The sequence below is a fragment of the Dermacentor variabilis genome, chromosome 3 (assembly GCF_050947875.1).
Source record: "Dermacentor variabilis isolate Ectoservices chromosome 3, ASM5094787v1, whole genome shotgun sequence".
NCBI lineage: Eukaryota > Metazoa > Arthropoda > Arachnida > Ixodida > Ixodidae > Dermacentor > Dermacentor variabilis.
The window spans coordinates 35,347,058-35,371,444 of NC_134570.1; the positions used below are offsets into that span (position 1 = coordinate 35,347,058).

At 47.8% G+C, this 24,387-nt stretch overlaps 2 protein-coding genes across 2 annotated transcripts in view; one reads left to right on the top strand and one right to left on the bottom strand.

Moving 5' to 3' along the window:
* The window catches only part of LOC142575404 (immunoglobulin domain-containing protein oig-4-like), a 417,771-nt gene that overhangs the window by 390,888 nt on the left and 2,496 nt on the right, over positions 1 to 24,387 (bottom strand). The window lies entirely within an intron of this gene.
* LOC142575400 (neprilysin-1-like) overlaps positions 1 to 24,387 on the top strand; it is an 81,572-nt gene that overhangs the window by 34,018 nt on the left and 23,167 nt on the right. The window contains exons 2-7 of the mRNA XM_075684756.1: positions 12,817 to 12,882; positions 14,555 to 14,697; positions 16,824 to 16,859; positions 17,313 to 17,369; positions 18,780 to 18,941; positions 21,893 to 21,976. Of these exons, the coding sequence (XP_075540871.1) occupies positions 12,817 to 12,882; positions 14,555 to 14,697; positions 16,824 to 16,859; positions 17,313 to 17,369; positions 18,780 to 18,941; positions 21,893 to 21,976 (548 nt within the window). The remainder of the gene's footprint in view (positions 1 to 12,816; positions 12,883 to 14,554; positions 14,698 to 16,823; positions 16,860 to 17,312; positions 17,370 to 18,779; positions 18,942 to 21,892; positions 21,977 to 24,387) is intronic.

A 24,387-nucleotide genomic window follows, 5' to 3' on the forward strand; every position in this document is an offset into this window, starting at 1 on the left:
AAATAGCGTATACAATTAGCTCTCATGGATTGGTCAAGAATCGGGGAGCACAAACACAAAAGATCACAGCTTGTTGAAATGAAAAGCAAATTAAACATAAATTGAATGAGGGCAGGTTTTAGCCACCCTCGTCCTCCTTTCTTTTTCTTTCTTTTTTTCACACCCTCCTTCGTTACGGCCATGTGCACTCATTGATGTTGTGCAAAGTGCTGCATACATAGCTTCTAAAATGGGCAACGCAAACAAAGGCAATAGGAAGACAAGTTTGTGTTTTTGTTTGCTCTACCCATTTTATAGCGCACATTCTGTGCGCAATGCAGGTAATGGTATGATGCGTATTGGTCTAGGCTGGATGGTTTTCCATCTCACACTGCAGAAAACAGGACGGCGAGAAAACAATCGGGACACGCATGCTGACAGCGATGCTGTAACTTTTCTACTCCTGTAATATTTCAAGGTAGCTTCATCTTCACCAGACGCTCCTCGAATGGCGATTAATTGTGATATTATCCAGTGCCCCGTTCTCCCAAGTTCTTAACGCCTCTGCTAGGTATCGCAACGAGCGCGTGCACGCGTTCTTTGAGTTAAGAACAAGAATGATCGCGCTTGTGTACCCTGCGTATAATGGGTGACAGTTTTTACTGAATTATCTTGCTGCGATAATATCGGGTGCCCCTCGACCTAAACGTCGCACTGTGCTTGTCGAAGTCAGCCATCAGAACGAAAAACATGATTGGGTTTCTGTAACAGTTATTCCGCCTCTGTACATTTCGCGCGCTAACGGCACCGCTCTGTCCTGTATATTTACAGCAGACCTACATCCAAAGATCCTTTATCTAAGCCTCCATTAAGGTTCTACATGTATATGCGAAGCAACCGTGATCCTTGCTGAGTTATAGAACTGCTATGCTCCTGACAGTGTCTTACGTGCAAAACTTACACCAGGGCTGTGAGAGACGGCGCTGTTGGCGACTACGATTTGATTTCCACCACCCGGGATTTTGTAAGGTGTACACACCTCCAAGTACTAGCGGGCTTTTCGCATATATACCGCCTTCATTGAATTGCGGCTGCCGCGATCGAGTGTCTAACCCGCGACCTTGTGGGCATGAGCAGAACGCCATAGCAGCTGACGCATTGCGAGTATTGTGTAACATAGACCTAACTAAGAAAGTGAGCGGTTGGTTGTGTATTGTCGTGCTGAGTTTATACAGGGATCGTCAGATTCAGCAATGGCAGCTTGTGCCCTACACGCAACACCGGTGTCGCCATTCTAACCATCACTAATAACACGAGACTTGCGTCAGTCCTTTCGAAGAATGACCAGTCGCAACTTTAGCATATTACTGTGCGCGTACGACCCACAAGCTTACACTGACCGGCTGAATTTATCCACGGAATTCATAGCACCCGACCCAGCCAGCGCAGTCTCCACAGAGGCGAATCCGTTTCAATCCGATGCATACGAAAGACGCGAGGATGGCGATATACCGCCACACCTTGCACTACAGAACGAGTGGACTGGTTGCGATAAGGGTTTCACTTTTCGACGCAGACTTGCGCCCCACCTCCCCTATCACGTGTCGGCATCGCGCTCCCGCTGCGCGCGCGAATTGATGTCCACTCGCTTTTCTCGTGTCGCGAAGCACATGCGGCGACGATCAAAAAAAGTGGAGTCGAGGTGTGGAGCGGAAGCAAAACAAGGCTCATTTGCATGCAGGCCGAGTGCCGGCCTTCCCAGCACGAGCAGCGTCCAGGTCAATCCTTCGAGCGGGTCCGCTTTGTCGCCGTCCTGCACTATCGAGCGTGCGGTATACGATATACACGCGCTCGCCGCACAGGCGCGCGACCAGCCGTGCCTCTCGGCTCCGGCACTGCTATCGCTGAAAGGCTGTCAGCGATTAACGTCCGCTCGCCGACATTGTTGCTCGCGGAAGTGGGCTCTCGGAGAAAAGACCCCCCGAACTCGTTGCCGACTCTCTTGTTCTTGTTCCAGCCTACATATATATATGGCACGCGTGCTTTGTTTTGTTTTTTTTTTTTTTTCGGCGCGCGGCATTGTATACGCGGGTCTGCCCCTTTGCTGCTCTCCGCACCGTCCCGCCCTTGCGCTCGCTCCTTCTCCGGCGAATTGTTTCATTGCACAGAGTGCACCGTTTATCGCTCAGTGCCGTCTGTATCTGCAACGAGCAACGTTGTATCTTTCCTATGTCGCCGAAGGTGCAGTGCTTGGTGCAATGCATAGACGCAACTTTCATGTCCGGCGACCGTCGACCCATAAAACGAGGATTGCTGAGCAACAGCAGTGGCGTTAACCTTTAGAGCTGCTTCACGTGTGCTCATCGATTTCAGTTCTAGTGATATCTTCCTCTTCTGCGTTGCGCGCCGCTGGAGAATAGGAAGAAATGACCGCCATGTACGGTGGCGGTGTATGCTGATATCGACCAATGCAATCCGTCTACACTCTCCCGCACTACTGTCTGTCTCACGCCGCCAAGTAGGTGTAAACGTCAAAGAGGAACTGAGAGGAACGAGAGGATCAGAGAGAGAAGGCGAAGGGGCAAAGGAAATTTCGCGCACTTCAATGAGGTGTTCAAGTCAACCATTGGTCATCGCACAGTACTAAATTAAAAGCGCTCGTAAAGCCGCTCCCACTTGGGTGACAGAAATAAACGTTCAGTTCAACTAGGAACTGGAAGTGATGTCTCAAGACAGCAAGCAGAAGCGCAATGACGGCTGACGCCACCAAGCCCCCTGTCCAAGTTCCGCCCAAGCACTCACTGCATGAATGCAAGTATATTCGCTTCGCACCATCACTGTGTTTATTCTCTAAAAAATTATGGGGTTTTACGTGCAGAAACCACTTTCTGAATATGAGGCACGCCGTAGTGGGGGACTCCGGAAATTTGGACCACCTGGGGTTCTTTTAACGTGCACCTAAATCTAAGTACACAGGTGTTTTCGCATTTCGCCCCCATCGAAATGCGGCCGCCGTGGCCGGCATTCGATACCCCGACCTCGTGCTGAGCAGCCCAACACCATAACCACTAAGCAACCACGACGGGTGTGTTTATTCTCTGTACGTACAAATTAAATAACGGCAAGGTATGTCAACGTTGGCGCGGCTCGACTGAACGCCACTCACGACTACTCATCTGTCTCATCCGCTAAACAACACAAACGCTGGCGAAAGAGCCAGCCGTCCGTGCTACCATCCTGTAGAATTTCGCCGCAAAAAAAAAAAAAGGGGGGGGGGGAGGCAGCGACGAACCGAAACACCACAGACTGCAGAAAAAGCAACTAACTGCGCAAGAAACACAGCGAACCAGACCGAGCAGGATACAGCCGAGCGAGGGCGGCAAGGCGCGCCCCTCCGTTAAACAAACGTCCCTGATCTCGTTTTTTTTACGTCGAAAAAAAAAACGAAGAAAAATAAAGCGAGGAAACGGGCAAGCCGTTCGTGTGTATCTGTCCGCGCATGGGTCCTTTCCCTGGCGGAACCACTTCGCGTGCTTGGCCTTGAAAGGTTTCGTCTCTAATTGTCGGCGAAAGCGGCAGCGTCGTCGACCACTTTCGTCCCTTCGCATATCGCAACAGTGCAGCCGAGCCTTGCCCCGGTTAAGCCGCGCGCACAGCGGGAGGTTGTCGACCGCGCTAAGCTCCATTCAGCGCTGCGTGATCAAGCGGGTTTTATTTATTTATTTTTTGCCGCACCAAGGTCGTCATTTTCTGCATCTGCATATATAGACTGAGCCGGCTCTTACTTGAGTGCGCGAGGTTGTAAAACTAGCAACTGTAATTAGCTTATCGCAGCTGCGGTATGCCAATGCGCGCTGTAGCTGGCTTAATCGGTCACAAAACTTCTGTTATCTCATCTTCTGGCAAGTTCCCGTAGCTTTGCTCTCTCTCTCTCTCTCTAGGGACAAGAAGTGCCGTCGTGGTTTTAAAGCTTCAGGTTAACAACAACGCAACGATATAGTAAATGACTAGTTAAACGGGGTAAGCATAAAAGGCAACTCGGCCATAACGCAAGAGCGGGAATTCGTCAAATTTTTGGGTACATCACGTACATCACATGGTACATCATCGTGCTCGAAAAGTGAAAGGGCTGCGCTAGATTACCCGTGGCTGACGTTGACACTGTTTTGACCTCAATTAAAGAGAGATAGCATGCAGTGCAAAATCAATAGTATCGATGAGATATCGACAACAAGCAAACCTTGCTTAGATAAGAGGTAATCTTTTCTTTCGCTAAATAAAAAGACAGTTTATTGATTTTCGTTTTGTTTTTTTAAATATTCTTGAGTACAGACGCTGACATGAGTTTCGATCTTATTTAAAGTGTTGTGTAGCATATAAAAACTCGTGCAGATTTCTTTGCTGACCTTAGAACGTTCCTAAAACGACGGCGAGACAGGACTGCGGGCCATTCTGGAAGCAACGCTTTGTAACTGCTATTAGCGATTATTCCGTGTTGTGAATTTGCGTGTACAGCTATAATCGTGCCACCTGCAGAGTATGGAACATCGGATCAGCCAATTTTCCTTTCTTAGTTCCGGCACCAGCTTACAAATTCCACTGTGTAACGTGAAAAACGCTTTATTAATTTCACAGTCACCTCCTGGCTCCGTTTGTTCTCGGCTTTGTATACTCATCTTTTCAAGCGACCGAATTCAAGAACGCTTGTTTGTCGTGCTTCGGGTGCCCGTTAAAGAACCACAGCTGGTCGAAATTCCCTGCTTCACCCTACCTCTTATCTCATGGCCTGCGAGTTGGTTCCGGAAAATAAACCCTATAATTTAATTACATTCTCAATTGAATTTTCTCAAGTTAAATGTAAGCCGTCAAAACTCTTGACACGTGCGCATCGCATCTTTTTACTTTTTCATCGCCATCTGATGCCCGCCGAAGAAAGTATCCCGAATGAATGAATCAACCGCTGTAAAGCGGCCAGCCCCTGAATCTGCATATGGCTGCAAACCACGCTCACCTTGGCTGAAATAATCTGGCCGGACGTCGTCGTCGCTACGGCCCAACTCTGTGAGCGGCGCAGCGTGTCCCCCAACGAGGACCTTGGCCCGTTATACACTATACGCAGCAGTGCGCCGTCGTCCCAGATGGTCAAGCGGGCGTCGCCTGCCTCGTAAACTAACGGCCTCCGAGCAAGTGGAGATAAACCACGGAGGAATGCCGCCACCGGCACCCAGCCATATCCGCATACGACGATCGTTTGCCTTTCCCAGTCGAGTGTTACTTCATTGCTCGAGCGCAAGTCAAATGCTGCTCGGCAAATCTGTTTTACGACAGCCGCGCTGTGTGAAAAACGACAGATACTCTATACATTATCGCGTGCTGGGAACGGAAAGCGCGAACCTGAACGACACACGGGTAACACTAACGCGGAAAGGCTCCTAATCGGACTAACTTGTGGCGAATTCGGCAAACCGCACCGGGGCGCCGTTTCATCCAATCATCATCGCATCGGAGTGAACCGGTGCGATTTCATTATATTTGCCTAGAAACGAAGAAAAATATCGGCGGTGGTGGAGGTGCGCAGCCGCCAGCTATCGAACAGGAAAAGCTACAGTGTGTGACGCAATGTAATGAGGGCGACGCTGCCCTAAGCTTAATTCTAATTCTGCGGGTTTACGTGCCGAAACCGCTGTCTGATTATGAGGCACGCCGTATGGGCAGACTGCGGACTAATTTCGGCCACCTGAGGTTTCTTAACTTGCACCCACTGCACGGAAGGGCCGTTTTTGCATTTCGCCCCCTGTCGAAATGCGACCGCCGCGACCGGAATTTGATCCCGCGGCCTCGGCCTTAGCAGTGCAACGCCAAAGTCACTACTACTCCACCACGGCGAGTACCCACTAAGCTTTCTAATAGAGAACGAATACTTCGAAATTTCCTTTCTGAAAAAGGAGTTTTCCCAAAAGTTCGCCCGAGAGCAGTTTTACCCGAAAGGCGAAGCATCGGTTGCGACAGCAAATTGGCAGAGAGCCATATACGAGGAATAGTACTTTTATTGGCCGTCCAAACTTGTAAACATTCACTCGCTAACTGAATTAATACGCATGGTTTCAGCGCTCACAGCAAACATGAAGACATCACATTCGATGTCTGCGGGCACTCGCTGTTAAAACGCTCGCGTGAGGAAACGCGGCAGCAGCAGCTAGCGAAGTGACATTCGTGCTGTCTATCGCTTCAACGCAAAACGAGCGCCGAGAACACACAGCACGCACACAGCTACGAACCACCGACAAACTTACTCTGCCAACAACGCAAATCGCGCTCAAGGTATACGGCCGCCGCGCACAGCCGCCACATGCGCAGTTGCAGCCGGAGAGAATGCCGCCCCCCTCCCTCCCCTTCCCTCAGCGCCTTGCCATAGAATAAAGAACCAACTTTGGCCTTGCCACGGTGGGTGTCTCGCGCGCGAGAGAAGACGGCGTGCTTCCTCTTCGTATTCGTCCCTTTCGCGCCGGCGAGATTGAGCCGCGATCGCGGCTCCCCTCGCACGCTTACACTCGCACATACAGCATAGGGCGCGCGGCGACCGGAACCTCACGGCGACGCCGACGGCAGAAATGCGCTTGGACTGTCCATATAATTGCTGTCGCAATAAGATAGATAGATAGATAGATAGATAGATAGATAGATAGATAGATAGATAGATAGATAGATAGATAGATAGATAGATAGATAGATAGATAGATAGATAGATAGATAGATAGATAGATAGATAGATAGATAGATGATAAACAAAACTCAAGAAAAAGAAACCTGCCAGATGGCAAAGCCTTACCACGCCACGTTCGTTCACGTGAGAAACTCTGAACCAGATACAGCCAACCGATGTTAAAGCTTTCACCGACCGTACAAAGTAGGCCAATATTTTGACGCTGGACGTACAGGATTTTAAAAGCATTAAAAACAAATCTTTCTTAAAGGGTCCGGTCCCTGCAATCATAAATCCCATTAAGGAGCCGAAATAATCCGCCACAGGAAGGAACCACGCGAGCCTCGCAAGAAAAGTCATAAATATTAGACATAAAGCATTTTCATTTATTTAATTTTGCGAGAGCCGCCTCAACAAAGCTTTACACGAAAGACTCCGCGAACGTATTCTATATTATATTAGGTAGGGCAGAGTGGAGGGTACGGGGGGACTGTCATATGCGTTCTCGCTAAATTCATGCATGTGGTTTTTAATTACAGTTCTGCCACCAGCAATGCCTCCGGTTCCAGTTTTATACAAGAAGCGGCCGTTCTATTTTTCATTAAGCGCGCGAAGTGACGCGTAATAATGAGTATTCTCGCCGCGACGGCTCGCTTGTGATGAATCTGCTTAGCTTCGGTTATTGTTAGATCCTCCTTTGTGTTATTGTTCTTTCGACCTTTATAACGACGATGCAAAGTATCACAAAGCTCGGGCTTCGAGAATGTGGAAAACAGAAGAAATGGAAACAAGCGCTAGAACCTAGCAACTTCTGAGTGAAATAATTTTAGGCGGTGATTTTACTGCGCTCTTAAGTTGAGAACTATTCCACCTCTTCCTATTCCTCCTACTCGTATTTCGCTGATATATTCCCTTTTAGAATTTCTTTTTCCTTTTTTCTCTCTCTGTATTTTTTTTTATGCCTACACCTTTAGTCGCTGCAGTTTATTTTCTCATCACTGGAATAGCCAGCCATTTGGTGGTCCATTTTCCATGGTCTCACCATTTAATTAAAAAAAAACATATTTTGGGAATAGTGTATAATATACACGGCACGACTAACATTGCAACGTATAGATTGTCACGTTGCAGCGACGGCGAAAAAAAAAACAAGGTCAAAAAGTCGGGCGAACTTGTACCAAGAAACACATGCAACACTCGTATCAGAACGGTAGCAGCCAGCACAGTCGTCGGTAGTCGAATCTAATCTCACTGACCAAGCGCGTCTTCTGTTTATAAATGGCTCACCGTAAATTACAGAGTGTTCGCTGGTTCTCGCGCACAACGACATTCCAGAATGTCAGCGCTGTTCGCGACGCATGCTCAATCTGGTCGTACATGCCTTTCTTCTTGACATACAACTGGCGACAACGTTCGTGAAATTTCGGATACAGCGTATAGGTGGCGTCTTGCACCGAGAGATTGCTTGTATAGAACAGTGAATGAGTCGGCGAAAGTGGACATTGGCAAAACGTGGCGCCTGGCCGCGCGAACGATGAAACAGAGTGCGTCTGCAATTTCAACGAACTCTCGCATTCTCGAAAGAGTTACGCGATAATAAAGCCAAAGCCAAGCAGCGACACTCGTTTCCGCCGCCGTCGTCCGAACGTATATGCGCGGAGATTGGGCGGCGCTGGTGGCAGAGCGTCTTACACGCACGCGTGCTCTCGCGCACGCATAAAACATAAGCCCCGCACCGGCAAATACGCGCCCCGTGAACGCACAGCGCTGGCAAAAGTGCGTTCGCTCGGTTCTCTCGAGCATGCGAGCATCGGGGAATGTCTTATGGAAATAAAACGCGAAAGGGCGGTACAGATTCAACGACGCAGCGCAGGTGTCGCTCGCGCTTGCGTTTCTTTTCATCGCTGTTATTCGCGCGACTGGCGAAACGCATCCGTAGAGTTGCATAATCTTGTAAACGCTCCATCCCGATGCGACCAGTTAGGCGCGAACGAGAAATCGCTCCCCACCCCCCAGTGTCGGCGGCGGAGCGAATTACGCCGATGCTGATCGCGGCGCGAGCATGCGGCAAAACACTTCGACGAAAACGCTGGGGATCACTGTGAGGAGCGCGCGTCGCTTGCTGGTCGACGAGGTGCGGGCACGCGGGCGTGAATGATCGGGAAAATTGGCCCAACTAAGTTGGCTGAGCGCTATATTGGACGGCGCGGTCTAATAATATGCGCTCCCGCGGCAGCCGCGTCATGCACCTCGCGAATGTCGTGTTCTCGTGTCGAGGTAAAGTACACGCATATTGCTCGTCTCTGCTCTACGGCGACAGGGAGAAAAAAAAAACTGAAAAAAGAAAGTCCGAAGTATTCATTTATCGACCTCGGGGATAAATACAGCGAAAGCGAGCGAAATTCGTCCGAGAAATAGAAACGAGAAACTTTGACCAACAAGTGCGCAACATTTTTTTTTTTTTTACTCTGAGGCAAACGCGAAGGCCGCGCTGCTTCTCGTAGTAAAGCTACGGTGTAATACGCAATTATAACGTTTTGTCCACGCACAGTTTTGCAAACTACCCTGGGTGCGTGCAGGCGCTCATGTTCGATGTCGGAGCGGATCTGCGACGTCGCAAGCGTTTGTTTCGTCTGTCGGCAACAATCACCGTAGCTTGGGCTTATATAGTGCTAGGGTAGGCCTTCTGCACCAATGGCATCAATGCACCAATACACGAAATACGCCAATGAAAGGCATGAGATACCTATAACCATAACACAGGGTTAAGTGAACCCCTTGGCAGTGGAAGCAACGGGGACGTTGCTGAAGTACATGTCGCAGTGACCATTCATATACAGTCGTTCCACATATTCAAGTGCGCGCTCAACTGTGACTCCTCGCTTTTTTTTTCTCTCTTTCCAGCCTTTTAGCCTCTTCCCCTGTGCAAGGTAGCAAACCGGACATGCGTCTGGTTAACCTCCCTGCCTTTCCTTGCTTCTCCTCACTCTCTCTCACTCTGGATGTACTCCAATAGTATCGTAGTTAGATTATCGCGCAACCACTTTCAGCGTTTATTGCGATAGCAACTGTATGGACACTCTAGGCGGATTTTGCCGTCGCCATCGCCATCGCCGTGATGTTCTGTATAAAGTTCAAGGGGTATAACATCATCGCCGCGCACTGTGTGCAGTATGTGCGAGTGAAAGCGTGCGAGGGTGAACCGACGATGGCGGCTCAAACTCGCCCACACATTGGAGGAAATCGGGGAGGAAGCGTGCCGTCATCCGTCGCGCTCAAAGCACCGGGGTTTCTACTCCGGCGGCGACTGCGTATGGCACGCCTGCGCGCGGCCGCGCGGGCCCCATCTTGAAGACGATTTGCGATGGGGATAGGGTGCACCGAGTGCTGATAGCTTCGTGTGCGCTGTGTTCTCGCCGCTTGGTTCGCGTTGAAGCGAGAGGCAGCACGAAGGTCAATTCGCTCGCTGCTGCTGCCGCGCTTTCACACTTGAGCGTTCTGACAGCGAGTGCGTGCGTTTGGTTCATGTTTTGTTGTGCGCACGTGACGGCATGGTTGTTAATTTAGTTGGTAAGAGAATGTTTACAAGCTTATGCAGCCGATTATGCTTCCATCCTTACTTCGTATCAAGATACGACAGCACACGGCGCTGCCATATCATGATTTCGCCGACCGAGAGGAGAAGAGGGACAGTTATCATCTTTCGTGCCTCCGCCCTGTTGTCAGACTAAACGCCGCACGCAACAGCCGCGCTACATCAGGGAGCAGCTTTGCGCCGATCCCCACTCTCTTACATGCGTAATCATGCGAACGACAATTAAAATTTGGAGGCGGATATCTCGGAGCACAGCCATGCTAGGATAATTCTTGCAAGTGAAACTGTGTAGAAACACGACTCCCTCTAACTTTTGAATAATACCATACACGCTTACTGCAGCCAATAAAAAGTTAGTTATTCAATTTTAGTTAATTGGGCTGCTGACAGCGATAATTATCATCTCACTTTCTGTCCCCTTGGCTACGTAACTTATTTGTACAGGTGGTCTTCGCGTGCCTCCCAGTGCCTAATTTTAAGAAAACCATCAAGCTTAATTTTGAACACCCGATATTATATATATATATATATATATATATATATATATATATATAGCAAAACAAGCACGATATTACTTTACCCGCAAAAGAATGGACGAACGAGCTTCAAAGCGACAGTGGGATGAATGAATCAATCACGTCGCATTTCTAATCCTTAGTAAATAAAACCTGAGTCATATTTGACGGCTATGTAGAGCTTTCATGCGGCTTGGATGTTCATCAGTCCATAACTGACCTTCTTTGAACTAACTCTTCAATTCGCTAGTGACATCCAGGGATGTATATGCGTGTATGACCTGCTAGAACGTCGCGGATGCAGCAATTTATTCTATAAGTGCCCTTAGGGCGTACTCTGGTATATAAAAGAAAGGCCTGCGTTAGCTTCCGGCTTGTAAACGTATTCTTCAGATTACCTTTAACCACACGCGGACATTTCGAAGCAACGTCTCAGGTTAGAATTTCGAAGCCTCTTCTGTTGTTGCGTCTCAATGTCTTTGTATACTTGCACAATTGAGTTCTCTTTTTGACCGCATTAATGGCTTATAGCCGTGGTGTAAAGAATGAGGACGCGAGCGCTTCATACTAATCAGACGCAGACTGACGGCAGTGCCAAGAGCTTGAATGAAGCGCTAAGTAAGGAACATGTCGAAGGCCGTCTTTGAAAGGGGTACTCCAACAGCATGTCTTATCTAGAATTGTAGTTTAGATAAATATTTAGAGCAACAAGATCAGGTCACCGGCTCTTCCTTGACTTTGTATTTTCATTGCTATACTTATCGCGTCACGTGGCAATCGGGAAGACGTGCACAATTCCGATTAACTTGCCGCCAGACTTGTCTTCTTTAATATATCTCTCTGCTTCTTCTCTATCACTACGATAGAAGAAACCATCGACGCGAAATGACATACTGCGACAGAATCGCTCTCTCTATAATCGAACCGCACCGTGATGTGGGCTAGGTCGAGTATCGTACCGAATGCTCAAGGCAAGAAAGAAAACAAGAATTTCGATATAGAGAGCGAACCGCCGCTTAACTCGCAGTGCTGTCGGAACGTTTTGCTTTCTATACGATGCCTCATGAACTCACTCACCTGATGGAAGGTCAGCATGTTCGCACAGCACTAGTGGAGTGTTGCTATATATCAGCTCATCTATTCCTGCAAGCTAGCAGGCAACATTCAAATAAATTAAATAAGAAACAACTCGGTGTCCTTGGCGTGAAACATATCTCTCTTCTGTAGGTTAGAATACGATCGATCTACTTAAGGCCAACTCCTCACGCTTCTTGAGACTGGTCGTCGGTACAACATGACATAACACCATCTTCAGAACCCCTATCGATAACGCCTTGAACGACTGCACACTACTGTAGAAAAGGCAACATGGTATGAGAAAGTATACACAGTATACAGTACATACAGTATATACCGTACAATGTACAGTAAGCCTGATGATGAGAAATGGTGACGCAATGATTTATGGCGACGTGAGAATGTGCCTGTGTATCTTTGACTAGACTGGAAACACAGCTTATTTCATCAGACCTCTGCGCGATCAACGAAGCATGTGCACACTTGCCTCTCTCGTATGCGTATACGGGGGCTCTGGTCGCAAAATTAGTGGCGCCTAGTAGTAGCAGTAGTCGCAAATTAGTGTGCGTGCGTGCGTGTGTGTGTGTGTGTGCGTGCGTGTGTGTGTGTGTGTGTGTGTGTGTGTGTGTGTGTGTGTGTGTGTGTGTGTGTGTGTGTGTGTGTGTGTGTGTGTGTGTGTGTGTGTGTGTGTGTGTGTGTGTGTGTACTCCAACAGCTCGCCTCTTTTGCGTTGTTGTTCTCTTTAGTGAGGCTATTAGTTGCTATCTGCTCAAATATTCACGTCAGCGTCATAGGAACACATACTCCCGTTTGTTCCTGATACGTAACCACCTTAGTTTAGATTATTAATAATCTTCTACCATGAAGCTCACCTATCCCGTCTCCTCTCTCTCTTTCTCTATTGTATTTGGTTCAATAAAGCTACAAGAGATCTTCCTTCTTTGCAGCACGATGGCAACAGACGCCGAAGCCGGGAATCCTGTCGTTCAACGGAGCATCAGTTCGCTACCAACGTAAGCTTCCTTAAACTGACGCTAGCTACCATTAGTGTACTAATTTGACATATGAGTGAATGAAAGCGCGAGAGCTGAAGTAGAATTTTGTGAGAAAACTTAACATATAACGCGTACATGCACCGCGTGTGACCGCACCTGACGTTGGCGCTTTAATAAAGTCCCTATTTGGGACCCGCGAGCTTTAAAACCGATGAGATAAAAAAAAACTTATTTTACTGTCCTTCCGCAGCTCTCAGGCATCAGCTGTACCGCATCCGCCACGTATGCTTTTGAGGAAGGCTCGATACAAACTGAAATAGCTACACGCTAGCTCGCATGTATGCACGCATATTTCTTTTCCTTTCTTTTTATCTGACTTCATCGCTTATCTGCCAACCCCTTTACCTCAATATTTCAGTAGAATGTAGTCAGGCGGATTTTGCACAGCCTAACATTTTTGTGCTTCTCTGACAAAGCCTACCTCGTAAAGAAAATGTAGACAAACGCTGAAACAAGGTAAAAAAAATACAGTGTGGCATTGCTGTCGGCCGTGATAGGAATGCCCTCAATGGTATAACCTTCAGGAAGAGAACATGTTAGCAAATGTCAGCGCTCGAGGACCGGCGCAATTTATAAGTACAATTCTGACTTGGTCTGCGTCTTCTGCTAGCCCACAATGGACTTAAACCGCGGCTTTAGCTCAGACTGTTTCTCTAAACTACCTGTATCTTTTGAAATAGGGCCTCCCACACTCCACATCGCCAAGAACGTTCAGGGCTGCCAGGTCAGCGGGTTGCATCAACCAATCGGGGAAGCGAACGTGCTGTACGAAGTCATTACGAGTTCGGCAAGTAGAATAGCTAGAAAAGACTCGCAGCCCGAGAAGTTGCAGAAGGAACTCGCCACGCGTAGTACAATGCGCAGCCATCGTTACTGGCTTGCTAGGTTCAATTTACTCAAGCACGATGGAAACCCACAGCCGTCTAAGTGGTGCGCCGAGGCTACTGGATGTATACAGCGGTGTTTTATTTCGGCAAGACGGCGTTAGACGCACTTATTGTGGGCGTAGCTGTGTGTGAGGGCGTGATCGTTGGAAGCAGCTGCGTAGCAGCCACGTTTCTGCGGTATAAACGGAGTGGGAGCACGGTGCCACCTCTACACGGAACTACCAGTGCTAAAGTAAGGTCCATGCCACATCTTTGACTACAGTTCAAGGACTTAGTGACAGCCGTGCGTTTACACTTCACTTGAGTGCATGGATGGTCGTGTATGTCCGTAACAGTGCACTCCCTTCACGTCTCCTCTTCCTGAACGCTTAGGCGATGACGCCAGCTTAGCTAAGCCTCAATAAAACTTCTCTTGGGGCTAGTTGTTGCATGGTATTTTGAACGTGAAAAATCCAGCGCAAGTACCCAGGACAACCCACAAAGAAGTGACGATACAACCACTGGCACTAACTAACAACTGATTTATTCTTCTTGCGACAACGGATGCATATACCCTTAACCACTCAACCAGGCATGCGTACGCAACAGAAGACATAGAAATGCTCATTTCACACTAGAGCCAGTTACCGAAGACGTGCGCGCAAGAAATTATATTCGGCTGAGTATAAGCCCGTCAGGAGGCTGCTGTGAGCGTACAGCACAGACAAGAATATCGAACGCCCGTCGGCATCTCTTAAAAACAGGACGAAGCGATGTCTCCGCCTGGACCGAACGCCCCTGGAGAGAATCCTGCTGTTGCTTCTGGTGGTGATGACGTCAGTGTGTGCTATTATGCTCATCCTTCTGGCCAGGCCGCCCGCGCCACAGCAACGGGTGCCATTGAACGGTGAGAAAAACCTCCGCAAAGGGTGTTTGTTTGTTTGTTTGTTTGTTTGTTTGTTTATTTGTATAGTGTTTGTATAGTGGAAAAGCGGTCAGGGCTATAATGCGCCAGCAACTGGTGTGAGGGGTTGGGGCGAGGCACTGTGCTTAACTGGGCCTTTTTATCGTAGTATGCAGAAGTATCTGTCAAGAACTAGATAAGGCAATAGTCGGCGCTCCTGGCACATTAGGTTTTGATATACACAGAGGAAACTCGAAAAGGCTTCTCGTGAACTTATACCGAGGCAGCATTGATATTGCTTGGAGTGTTAAAAATAGCCGGCGTCTGAGGCTCTAAGCAAACTCATGTGTCAAGGCAGACAGCAGTGGATCGCCGCAGAAATGAAAACTTAGAACAGAAACTTTTCGAAGCAATAAGATGCAAATGCCTGAGTTTGAGATTTGGGGACACGCTGGAGGGGACGTTCGACGATAAATATTGACAATTTTAGAGGAAATGCTGCTCAGGCTGGAACTGGATGCTCGAGGACGAAGTTTTAAAGCAGAAGTTCGCAGGTGTTGATCACACTTGTTGCACATGACATTTTATTATAGCTTAACGCACACAAATATCAACCAAGTATAAAACACGAGAAATGTTTGAATCGCGAGTAAGAGCTCGGCGCCAACCCACGTTTCAACCTACGTTTCAGAGGGCAACATAGAAATCGTCTGAGAGAAATAGGTGGAATTCATCTGTGGAAAACAGAAATAAATAGAGTGTATTTGTTAGCGGCAAAAAAAAATAAAAGACTACCATTTCAAGTGAGCAACAAGCCTTGTCCGTTACTCTCACTAGCCGTAATCTAAATAAAAGGTGGACAGTGCGTTACGCATGTTTTGCCTGATTAACCATAGCTACCCGCCACTTCAATCTGACCTTGTTTTGAAAACGGCGCCGATCTTTATCGACATCAGACCTGACATTTAACGACTTCAATCTGTGCATTACCTACTTGCTATGCTGCATACACGACAGCAGCAGCCATTGAATAATACATATATCACTCTAGCACATAATCTACTCGCGAGATAGCGACATTCTTCACTGGGTGCAGGAGATGTTCGCTGGACTATACGCCTAGCATTCTGCTCCAGATGACAATAGTGATGCACGAAATGACACATTCATACATAGTACAAACACACACTACGTACACCAGTAACAGGCACAAAGAACAGACGGTAATAGGCAACTGAAGTGTCTCGTTCAGGCCAGTGTCCGAATGGAAGGCCACACGTAATACCATTACTTGAGCTGCATGCACCATCTGGAACGCTCTCTCGTATTTTACTTTTCTCTCGTATTTGATTTTTTATCCAAATTCTATGACTATACACCTTCTTTCGCGTGTGTTTTTGCGCGGGTGCCCGTTGTAAGCGCAATAAAATCGGGGATCAGTGGTCATTGCCCGAGCAACACCGATTTTTATCCAACTGCACAAAATATATTTTTCCAAAGTTTCCCAACTGATGCAGCATATTACGGAAGAACTAAAGACTATTGTTTCACGTAATCTTTCTTTTTTTTCTATGCCCATCGTCCATCCGGCAATTCAAGTGACCTGGAATAAGAGCTGCTTTTGAGATGAGGCCTTATTTCATATTCGTCAGGCCAGCGCTATTAAGGAGGTAACGCGCCGGGCAGGCGTTTGCGCTAGAACACTCAAACAATAGCACAGACCGCACAGCGCTTTTATAATGCAATTATAGGCCAGCCTTCTCGCGAAAACTTCACGTATACGGATCGAACGTGTAACGCCCACAGCGTAGACTCACTCGCAGTCGCTTTCGAAGCCTTCAATATCAATCTTGGCCGCTGCTCTGAATTTTAACGAGGATTTAGTCGGACAAATTCGGAGCGACGTATAATCACAATATATGTGTATATATATATATATATATATATATATATATATATATATATATATATATATATATACATATATATATATATACGTGAGCGTGCATTACTCTATTAATAAGAAATAAGAAATCACTGTCCTAACATTATAGTTTCTGTTACGGTAACTTAGTGACTTTAATCTGAAGTTTTACGCCATTTCTTAATTTCTCCTCCTATCTTTCCAGACGAGACACCCAGCAACGCATCTAGTACAAGGAAAGGTAATAGTAGAGAGTTTTCGTTAACAGCCATTATCAGAACTGCACAGATACTGACGCACATTATGCCATTGCAGTATTCATTGGAAAGTTGTGTTGATTTTGCCTTGCGTTCGCTTTCTCGCGTATGCAAAGCAGGTGTTCTCAAAAGGCGAAGAAATGTGCTATAATTCTAAACTTATTTCTTTTGCTAGCTATGCGTTAACAAACTGCATCATGCGCGGGTCTTGAATTCTGACGTACTTTAGAACTAAACAGACTTCATCTTTACGAATATTTAAAGAAGAGCTTAATCGACACATGCTATCACTTCCAAAAGGTTATAATTACATTGTTTCTATCATGAGATTCTTAAAGTATGTTTGTGGAGCGCTATTCATCTATTACAATTGTAATAGCTTAGAAACGATTACTTATCCGATGGTAAGCGATGTTTATTCTTTCTTGTTTTTTCAGAGTGCTTCGGCGCAGCATGCAAAAGCGTGTGTATCACGGAGGCCTGCGTTAAAGCCGGTACGTATCACAAAGCAAAAACAATTCGACGAGCGAGAGCTTTGACGGTCTCTTATTACGGTCTGTTGTGTTCGAGAACAGAAGGCCCTTGCCACTCGACTGTTTCAAAACGAAGGAGTTACAGCTCGCAGGCTGAGCGACGGTGCGCGAAAGGATTTCGCTTGGCGAGTGTATCGCTAAATTTCCGCCACGTTTCATCGCAGCTCTCGGCGCGTCCCTCTCGGGATTCCCGTGTATTCGACGGCGCCAGGATAACGACGACTACGAAGGGCTTGAAACAAGGGCTATAAACTGCAGCATCAAACGTTGGTTCTAAGGTTGATCTGGGATGCTCCCGAAGGGGATGTCAGCTTCTCGGGAATGATAATCTGTACGATAGTTTTTTGTTGTTGTTGTTTTATGCGAGCGTACCGTTTCTGCTACGCACGTACCCATCCATTGTGCGGCACGTGTCAGATTTTAAAAATTGGTTTTTCCTTCCTTTGTTCTTGCTTAGGGAGCGCGTTACGAAAGCTTTAAAATGAAAGTGCTTAACCCAGTTGAGCGCACAGCTTTAGTCAATGCGTAAGGTAACACACATGAACGCTCTACGGATAGTGTAAGTCGGTGTCTAAATATGCAATGCAAGATGCGCAGTTAGCATATACCGAATTTGATTTTACCGTCGCTTCCACAACAGAAATTCTACTGCCGCCAGTGGTGGAAGACGGCAACGGGAAAGGAGTCGGGAAGTGCGGGCACACTTGCATGCGCGCCTGTGTCACATTGTCTTAGGGCGGCGGGGAAGAGGCCAGGTCACGAAGAATGTCGTATGCGGTGTACAGTGAAGAACAGTGCTTCTATAGGCAAAGTTTTTGAACCGTGTACCAGCTATATCGAAACTCCGCTTCAAGCTCCTGGAATGATTTGGGTATAACTGGGTGCGGCTGAGTGGGGGTGAAATGATTGATACGCCACCAATGAGCAACAGAACAAAACCTTGCTTGTATGTGTTGTCGCCTATAGCGAGATAAAGATGCCCGTAATGACACATTCGCGTGACTTTGAGTGGAAGCTTCTTTTCTTTGTTTTCTTTCTTTTTCTTATTGGGCTGCTCAGAAAGTGCAACGTTATAGCTAGTATTGTTGCCCAGCGGTTACGCGACAGTCAGCAGACCCCATCACTTTTCACCTCTCACTGCGTCCAGCTGCTAAAACATGGGGCCCGGCCAACGTAATGCGACTTCATCCGTAAGGATCAAAGCTCTCTTTCCATTTTTGCACGTTTAAAACAACAACAAAAAACAGTAAAGGAGTTCTTCTGTCTGCCTAGGCGGACAGCCATCGTTCGCGTCGCTGTCCCGTCACCGTGTCAGCCATCGTTCGCGTCGCTGTCCCGTCACCGTGTCTGTCTGTGTATACACGCGTGCAGCGGCCGCCATACTGCGGAACATGGACCCCAACGTGGACCCGTGCTCGGACTTCTACGACTTCGCGTGCGGCCGCTGGAAACAGTACCACGTACTGCCGCCCGACCGGCCGCACTCGGACACGTTCGCCGTCATGAAGGACGAACTCAAGGTACTGCTCAAAGGTAAACCGCACCCACGCTGACAACGCCCGTGGTATATACGGGCCGGGCACACGGCGCTCGTAGTCCGTATACGCGCATAGACGCTGCGAGAGTGGGCGTGCCAATGACGCCGAGTACTACGCGGTCACAACTTTATTGCTTCCGCAGCGATGAGCCTAGAATTGACGACGTGGGATGCGGAACAGCTTCTTGGTTGGAATGGCCATGTACCATTTCTCGCTTATGTTTTTGAAGAAGTCATTTCTCCCTTGATATCAAAACAAATGTGAATTGCTTCTTGTACGTATATATGTGGCCGACTTGTTGACGAAAATGTGGCTGAAGCGCGTCTTAGGTGCACGATCTCCGACCGAGACAAATAGGCAGCCTCTGACTTCTCTTCCGGGGCTTGGCGTAGGCAAGCTATATAGCAGGCGACAAGGGTAGCGATGTGGGCACGTTGCTGCATCTATGGCTGGGCCCGTGAATGGTGGCTGTGAAGCAGCACTCATTCATGTCGTCGAGGATATTTACTTTATCTCTGACGTGATCTATGCTTGGAACGCACAATAAATGACCCGCCGTACGTGTATATCGCTCGAGGGCCTGTCTGCTTCCTATAAGTGCGAGCCTGATGTGCCAGGCGTCGTCAAGGAACGTATATGACGTGGATGCTTTCGCGACCGATCGTGCCTCTAGAAATACAAAAAGGGACATTACACCGGCTGGTTATGTGTACAGAAAACAGAAGTATTACTATTTGCGCGACGAAAAGGCTATCAAAGGAACGGCTATTTCGACACAGCGTGTGATCGCTATGTGTTATTGTATAATCCCTCGTATGCTCGCCACCTTCATATACGTGTTGTGTGCGGATTGCTCTAGGTTGTCCGCTATATATATGATGGAACGACCAGCGTAGGAAACTATGGGTGCACGCGATGACTCACTCTGGTCTGTTGTTCTCGCCGAGACACTCGATATCTGCGCTTATATTCGAGGCCAACTAACAGGAAAAGAGACACGCAGGCGGAAAACGCCCGTGTCGGTATAAAAACAAGGGCCTATATTGTAGTATACCCATTACACGCAGACTCTATAGGAAGGAGTAAGGCTCATTCACGCCTGCGACTCGCAGAGGTTGCGAGACCAAGTTGGTCACAAAGCGAGGGGGCCGGTCGCTAATTCTCGCATGTGGTCGCTTTGGTCGGAAAACAACTCCGTTTGGGTCAGTCACCCGGTGCTTGATGGTTTTTTCTCTTTCAGTCGTGCGCCTGGAGTTGCCAACCTATTGAAGAAATCAGCGGCGCAGAAACAGAACGTCTTTACACGCTGCCGCTGATTTTAGTGGGCGATGGCAGTGCGAGCAGTCGCGAATGGCATCCGTCGCGATACATTTCGTGCGTGTGGCGACGGGTGAGTCGCGCTTGCTGGTGTCGCCGTCGGTCGCGGTCGGTCGCGCGACCTCTGTCAATTGCCGCTGTGATTGAGCCCTAAATGGAATACCGGTCACTCCTTTTTTCGGGGATAACCGCTTGTCCGAGAGGTGTTGTACTCATCGCTAGAGAATGTTCAGACAGACAGAATAACATACTTTTGAGGAAGCGCGTAAGTGGAAGGGAGATCGGGCTAAGTGTGACTTGCCATGGAAGCTTCGCGTGCTAAACTCCACAGTGACTTAACGGTCTCTTCAACGTTAGCCCCTATTAAGACCCCATCCACGAAGGACGTCCCTTCCTTATACTGACACTATAAATGCCCTACCAGTGTTCTTGGTACACAGAACGGGAACTGTCGTCGTGCGTGATACGATGAGTAAGCGATGACCATCTGCGGGAAACTCTAAATCTTTCTCGAGGACGGCACGGAAAGGACAATTCAAATTGTGCAAGCGGTGAGCTTTCAAATTTTGCGAACATTCTTCAAGACAGGATGAGCTACAAAAATCTATAGAGAAAAAAATTGCGAAAGCTGCACCGCTGTCTATGCGCACCGAAAGCTCACTGCCGGTTTCCTAACTATTGTGATTCGTTGTTGTCCAGCTTCAGCTGGAGCATTGAAAGTACTGTAGGCACTGGGCAAGCGTGTTACTGCCCACATGTAAATGCATCGGCAAGAAACAATCATTATACAATGTAGGGAAATCAGATAGTTCTCTCCGATAACGAGTGGCTCTTTATTTTGTCTATGGTGGCGTAGTGCCCCTTCCGGTGGCAGTTGGTCTGCTTCTCGCTTTCCCTTTCCTGTCATTTCTATATATCTTTTCAAAACGAATAATAATAATAATAATAATAATAATAATATGCTGCGACACGCAGCGTTAATCACCTCTGACCCTACTGGATTCTTATTCTGCAGACACTGATTGCATAACACCGACTGTGTTAATGATGGCAGGACTTGTCTCCCTCAGTAAGACTCTTAAACTAATGTTATTAGTCTAGGCGGACACCAAGATACCATCGATGCATGTTGGTCGATAGAGTGACTGCATCGCGCAAGCCACATCATGTGGCTTGTGTTTGACATCTTTTCACGGAGGGCTTCACCCTTTGTTTTCTAAATTTTGTTTTGTCCCTAATATTTTCTTATGTGTAAATCTTACTTAATTCAATAGCCAAATGAAAAGAAGTGTATTTGGCTACGTACAGCGACAAAAACTCGTTTCTTTCTTTTCATCTCAATATAGAAATGGCTGTTACTCATCGGTGAAATCGGCGGTGTTTTTTTCTCTTTTTTTTTTGACAGCTAGATTCAGACTCTTGGTAGTTCGTATTATGCGCACTGTACAGCTGCTGAAATTGTATTGCCCTTACTCTCGGTGAAATTTTCGCTTATTGTCGGTGAAACGGAAAACATTGGAAACTATTTCTCGAGTATCATCTCGAATGCCGCAGTACAATTACTATATGCTTCCTTTTTTTTTTTTTTTAGGGCACTAACCACTCTGCACTTTTTCCTTCTTTTTTCAGAGCTGTTGGAGTCGCCGATCGACGCATCCGATAGCAACGCCACCATCAACGCGAAGAACTTTTACACGTCCTGCCTCAATGAGAGTTGGTCTTCAAATTCCTTTCTTCATTTAGTCCCTTTCCCGCTTAGTACATAGAATGAGTTGCTGCTATCCTGGTGACACATAATAATGGTGCTGTTTAGATCACGCTTAGCTAACAGGAACAGGGGAGTGCGCCGACGCGCTCCGTGAAGCGCCAGCGCATGCAGCGAGGGCAACCGTGCGTCGAAACAAACCTGCGCAGGTGTAATGACGCCTAGACGCGTGTCTTCGTGTTGTCTGCTTGAGAGCAACGCATGCAGGCTTGCGGGTCTGAACAACGTAGTCGTTACGTTTCCTTCAGACACTTCCTATATATAGTGAACCGCATGCCAGTGCCGCGCATAAATAACGACTGGTCACTGCAGCAGATGTATTATTTGTCTCGCAGCGAACATAAAATAGACTGCTCATCATTATGAAAGTGAACGGCGCGGTATAATCAGATGCATCGCGAAATGGTCGCGGGCGCCGGGCGGTCGCCGCACCAAATCTGGACGAGTGATATGCGTTGCGTGTAGCCGGAATACGATCGAGTCCTGCAGGTCGCGTTTTGTGTGACGCTCCTCCCGTCTCGGAATCTTGCAGTAGATTTGGCCCGCGGCGACCATTTGGTGCATGACCAATTCGCGCTGCATGTGATTGCCGTGCTGTTCACTGTCATAACGAGCAGCCTCCTTTATATTCACTGCAAACCAAATATCTCTGCTGTAGACACCTGTCGTTATGCGTGGCACTAGCCTAATCAAAATTTTTGTATCTGGCGCAGAATACGCTACGGCACTGGTGTTTACATAATGCATACACAGTATGGATGCGCTGCTTCTACTTCAATGCAACATGATAAAACACTGTACATCTTTCGCCCCGAAATCGATAACCATATAGGCTCGGAGACCCGGCATCTGCCGCCCTGCCGCCGTGCCTTGGTTCCGGGTGGCGAAGATGAATTTAGCGTACAGGAAGGAGGGGGGAGGGGGGGGGGGTTCCGCCTAGCACTCTTGGCGCCATCCTTGGCGGACCACTCTGACTGGGCCGCGGAAAGCGTGTTGCCAGCGGCTATACCTCCACTTTTCAAAATTGAACGAACGCACAATATACCCACCAAAGTCGTTTGAGGTGAAGCGACCAAATTCACATAAAATCTGTTCTCCTTCTCAGAATCCTGTTCTGCGCGACATATTTAGGCAGAACCACCCGGAAACCCTTCTAATCATCCTCGTTACGACGGCGTTACGTTTCTCGTTTGCATAACGATGTCCGTAATGCCTCGGAAACCTTTTATTATTATGTTTTCCTTCCTTAATTGTGAACACGACCACCTGCACAGCAATACGCTTAGCGTGGCAACACGGGCGACTTCGGACCAATGATATAATAACTGTGGCTTCCGCATTCTTCGTGGCTTCTACTGGCGTGATTGTGCACGCCTTGTTCGAGTATAGCTCTTATCTGCTAATATAATTAGTTTTGTTTAGCGTCGAGCTGTTGCGCGACCACGTTTCATTTCATATGTAGTACAGTGCACGCGAGGATGCGGTTCATTTGCTCTTTCGAACAGTGATTGGCGTATTCCGCTGCAGCACTGTTCGCACGCGTAATGTTGATTCTCCGTTTGGCACGCGCAGAAGCATGGCATAGACGTACGGCCATTCTGGCCGCTCCGTTGTCGCTAACGTGATTGTAAACCAAACATGACGTGTTTTCAAGTGAATTTTGCCGGGCACTAACGGGCCACAGAAAATTTTCGGAGCACGCTTTGTTCTGTGGATATGTTATTGTCTCAAAGCTGCGCAACTCGAGAGATGCGCTGTTGAGGAAGTTCGGTTTAATTTTGACCTTGTAAATCTCCCCAACGTCCACCGGAACCACAATGCGTCGGGGCTTTCTTATCTTCTTTCCTTTTTAATACCCTACCCATCGAAAGGAAACCTCGCACAGTGCCGTAGTCGTGATTCGAATTAACGACCTTGCGCTCAGCAGCAGAAACCCCTAGCCAATACGCCATTACGATTTCGCGGTCGCGGGTACCTTGCTTCACCGTCCCTACCTGTGAAAGACTTAAACAAGGGGAAAATACTATTATACAGCGAGCTTTGAGAAGTAAAAAGCACAGCCACAGTTTCGCCCGAAAAGTGAAGCAATGATTTACGATAGCTAAGTATTAGACAACAACACGAAGCCAGGCTCGTAGTTTCATTGGCCGTATAAATTGCAGTGAGCACTAACTTATTAATGGAACTACCAAAGACGGTGTCACGCGTGCACGGGCAAACATTAGCAGATCTCACTCGATGACAGCGAACACTCGTTATAACAACACTGGCGGAATGAAAAGCGGCAGAAGCGCCGAGCGAATTGCCCGTCGGGATGCCTCCCGCTTCAACGCGACTTAGGCGCGGAAGAACACAGCGC